The sequence below is a fragment of the Leptonychotes weddellii genome, unplaced genomic scaffold, assembly GCF_054177405.1.
Source record: "Leptonychotes weddellii isolate Sample4059 unplaced genomic scaffold, ASM5417740v2 HiC_scaffold_16452, whole genome shotgun sequence".
Taxonomy (NCBI): Eukaryota; Metazoa; Chordata; class Mammalia; order Carnivora; family Phocidae; genus Leptonychotes; species Leptonychotes weddellii.
In genome coordinates this window covers 1-3721 of record NW_027747225.1, presented here as the reverse complement: position 1 = coordinate 3721, position 3721 = coordinate 1, and the positions used below count along the sequence as shown (strand labels likewise).

Sequence of the window (3721 nt, the reverse complement as noted above, 5' to 3'; positions counted from 1 at the left end):
ATGTGTATGCATGTGGCTGTCCAGTGTTCCCAATACCATTTGTTGAAGAGACTGTCTTTTTTCCATTGCATATTCTTTCCTGCTTTGGTGAAGATTAATTGACCATACAGTTGTGGGTTCATTTCTGGGTTTTCTGGTCTGTTCCATTGATCTATGTGTCTGTGTTTGTGCCAGTACCATGCTGTCTTGATTACTACAGCTTTGTAGTATAACTTGAAATCCAGAATTGTGATATTTTCAGTTTTGTTTTTCTTTCTCAAGATTGCTTTGGCTGTGCCGGGTCTTTTGTGGTTCCACACACATTGTAGGATTGTTTGTTCTAGTTCTGTTGGTATTTTGAGAAGGATTGCATTGAATCTGTAGATTGTTATTGGTAGTATGGACATTTTAACAATATTAGTTCTCCCAGTCTGTGAGCATGGTGTATCTTTACATTTGTTTGTGTCATTCATCTTTAATTTCTTTCACTAATGTCTTATAATATTCAGAATCCAGGTCTTTTATCTCCTTGATTAAATTTATTCTTAGGTATTTTATCCTTTTTGGTGCAATTGTAAATGGGATTATTTTCTTAAGTTCTTTTTCTACTGTGTCCTTATTGTATAGAAATGCAACAGATTTCTGTATATTAATTTTGTCTCCTGCCACTTTACTGAATTCTGAATTTACTAGTTCTAATAGTTTTTTGGTGGAGTCTTTATATGGTATCATGTCTGCATTACAAATAGTGACAGTTTTATACTTTATTAATTTCTTCTAAAGATTCTTAAAAAAAAGGGGGTGCCTGGGTGGCTCAGTCGTTAAGCGTCTGCCTTCAGCTCAGGTCATGACCCCAGGGTCCTGGGATCGAGCCCGGCATTGGGCTCCCTGCTAAGCGGGAAGCCTGCTTCTCCCTCTCCCACTCCCCCTGCTTGTGTTCCCTCTCTCGCTGTGTCTCTCTCTGTCAAAAAATTAAAAAATCTTTAAAAAAGAAAAAAAGATTCTTAAAAAAAATCATCTCATACCATTTCTCTTTTAACCACTGCAGGTGTGGGGAACCTTCTTCCGTCCAGAATTGGTTCGAACCGGCCTGGACATGTCCCTGAGGAAGCTTGGGTTGAGCTATGTGAATCTTTATCTCATTCATTTCCCAGTAGCTTTGAAGGTTAGCAAAGTTATTTTACTTTGATGATCAACGTAACAGTTAGTAGCTGAATACAGCAGAGGATATAGTTTATAAAAATGAGGAGAAAACATACATAATACTTTGAGATTCCCTTTTTTCTGCTACATATTCCCATCCCAGTCCCAGAGTGACAAGAGCTCACTGGCTTCCATGTCTTTGCTTTGATCTTATGAATCCATTGTCTGTATTTTGAAGATCCCATGCTCCTAAATCTCAGCCTCTGTCCTCTTGTGTCTGGGGAATGTCCCAATGTGGAGACCAGTTGAGGTACCGGAGATTTAATGAGTCTGGAGCTCAGGCCTTGAGATGCTGATGAGTCATGCTCTCGTATGGCCACCTCCAGGTGGAAAGCAGGGGTGGGAGTGGCCTATCCCAGAAGGGTCGGGGGCCAAAGGGCCTGTGGAGTCCTGGCACCACCCTCACTTCTCTCTAGGATGTTGTCCTTGACACAAACAATATTCATTAAACCTTTAGCAGTTAAAAACATACTTTCTAGGAAGTATACTTCCTCCACATACTTTCTTTCCCTTTAGCCTAACCTTCCCATTCGTTTCAAGAATGAGAATAGATTGTTGCATTAGCCTCAAGGTCTGTAGACGGCTTGGCTGGGGCCAAACATAGCTTTATACGACCTCTCATTCTTTTCTGTGTCCCAGCCTGGGGAGGAACTTTTCCCAAAGGACAAAGATGGAGAAATCATTTTTGACACAGTGGATTTCTGTGCCACATGGGAGGTGAGTATAACTCCAAAGATGCTATCTATGTCTCTGCATGTTGGGAGACAGAGGATGGACAAGGAATCCAGGAAACATGTGTCTCGTCCAATTCTGCTCCTGTGTAGACTTGGGCGAGTCCCTGGATGTCCCTCTGCCTTGGTTCACATCATCCCCATTTAATAATTCAGTAAGTACTTATTGAGTGTCTATGGTGTACTCAGTGTGGAGAATTTTTAAGTTCTCAGGCTACATCAGTGAACAGATCAAGGTCTCTGGGCACATGGTGTGGAAGGTGCTGTGGCATGAGGTTGGAATGGGAAGGGAAGGCTGACTCACGGAACTGAGAATGCCAAGGTAGCTATGGGATGCAGATGGGCAGGGTAGGCCCTCCTGAGCCGCTAACACGGGGCAAAGATTTGCAAGAAGTAAGGGAACTGATCATGTGGGTATCTGGAGGGAGAGTGATACAGGCATAAAGAAAGCCAAGGCCCAGTGTTGCTTTTTTTCTTTTAAAGATTTTATTTATTTACTTGAGAAAGAGTGAGAGCGAGCGAATGAGAGAGAGATAGCATAAAGGGAGAGGGAAAAGCAGACTCCCTGCTGAACAGGGAGCCCGATGTGGGGCTCGATCCCAGGACCCCAGGGTCATGACCTGAGCCAAAGGCAGATGCTTAACGACTGAGCCACCCAGGCGCCCCCAAGGCCCAGTTTTTAAGGTAAGAGAGAACCTATCGTGTTTAAGAACAGCAAGGGGGCATGTGTGACTGGAACAGAGTGAATTTGGTAACCCTAATAGGAAATGAGGTCAAAGGGAAAAGAGGGAGCCAGTGGTCTGGGGGACATGGATGGCCTCCTCCCTGCTTCCTGTGCTTCCCAGGCTCTACTTCCTGTTCTCCTGGAGCTTGTTTTGCCATCGTTCAAGGTTTTTTAGCTTTCAGCTAAAAATCGCATTAGCCCCTTTAGCTCTGTCATGAACCCCTTGCCTTCCTTCCTTACTCTATCTTCTTACTCATTTTTTTTCTATTATTTTCTTTTTCATTCTCATACTCAGTTAACCAATTCCTATCTCATTTATTGACATCAGCACCTTTCAAGGCTTTCTCTGTCCTGCTGTGTCTCACCTTCTCTCCCAGCCCCAGCCCCCAGGCTGAGCACATTATTGTTTATCATGCTTCCCCAGCCAGTTACACAGATAACTCCTCACACCCCCTCTGTTCACAGGCCATGGAGAAGTGTAAGGATTTAGGGCTGACCAAGTCCATCGGTGTGTCCAACTTTAGCTGCAGACAGCTGGAGATGGTCCTGAACAAGCCAGGGCTCAAGTACAAGCCTGTCTGCAACCAGGTGAGCCTCACCAGTCCGCCCCCCCCACGCCCCAACGTCTTCTCCCTCCTCAGCTTCCTCTTCCCTCATTTCAACAAGGTCACCAGTGGCCTCTCCCTCCCCTCTAGAGAACGGAGTGCATTGTAAGTTGTTGAAACAGGTCCCAAGGCCACATCGCTTTATAAACAAACATCGGAGGGTCAGGTTGGAGTGTAATCAACTAGAGGTGCTATGGTGGTTGGTCCTAGAAAATTAAAGCTAACCAACTACTGGGCTTTTTCACCTCCGGTCAGTAAAGTTGGAACACCCTTGTGTAAAGGAAAATGGAGAATTCTGTTGAGTTCTGTGTCACGACATAACCACTGAGACTCGAAGGTACAAAATCAGCCTGCCACAATGTGAATACATGAACGCCATTGAACCCTACACTTACAAATGGTTAAAATGGTAAACTTATTTTTTTTAATTTAAATTTTTATTTTTTTAAAGATTTTATTTATTTATTTGACAGAGAGAG

The 3721-nt window shown here is 43.7% G+C and overlaps 1 protein-coding gene across 1 annotated transcript; it reads left to right on the top strand.

The window, feature by feature from the left end:
- The first annotated feature begins 991 nt into the window (after positions 1–991).
- On the top strand, positions 992–3565 carry LOC102748666 (aldo-keto reductase family 1 member C1-like). Its single transcript, XM_081809989.1, has 3 exons — positions 992–1144; positions 1822–1899; positions 3103–3565. Exons 1-3 carry the CDS (start codon positions 1076–1078, stop codon positions 3349–3351), a joined length of 396 nt encoding a protein of 131 aa, XP_081666115.1. The 5' UTR covers positions 992–1075; the 3' UTR covers positions 3352–3565.
- The last annotated feature ends 156 nt before the right edge of the window (positions 3566–3721 follow it).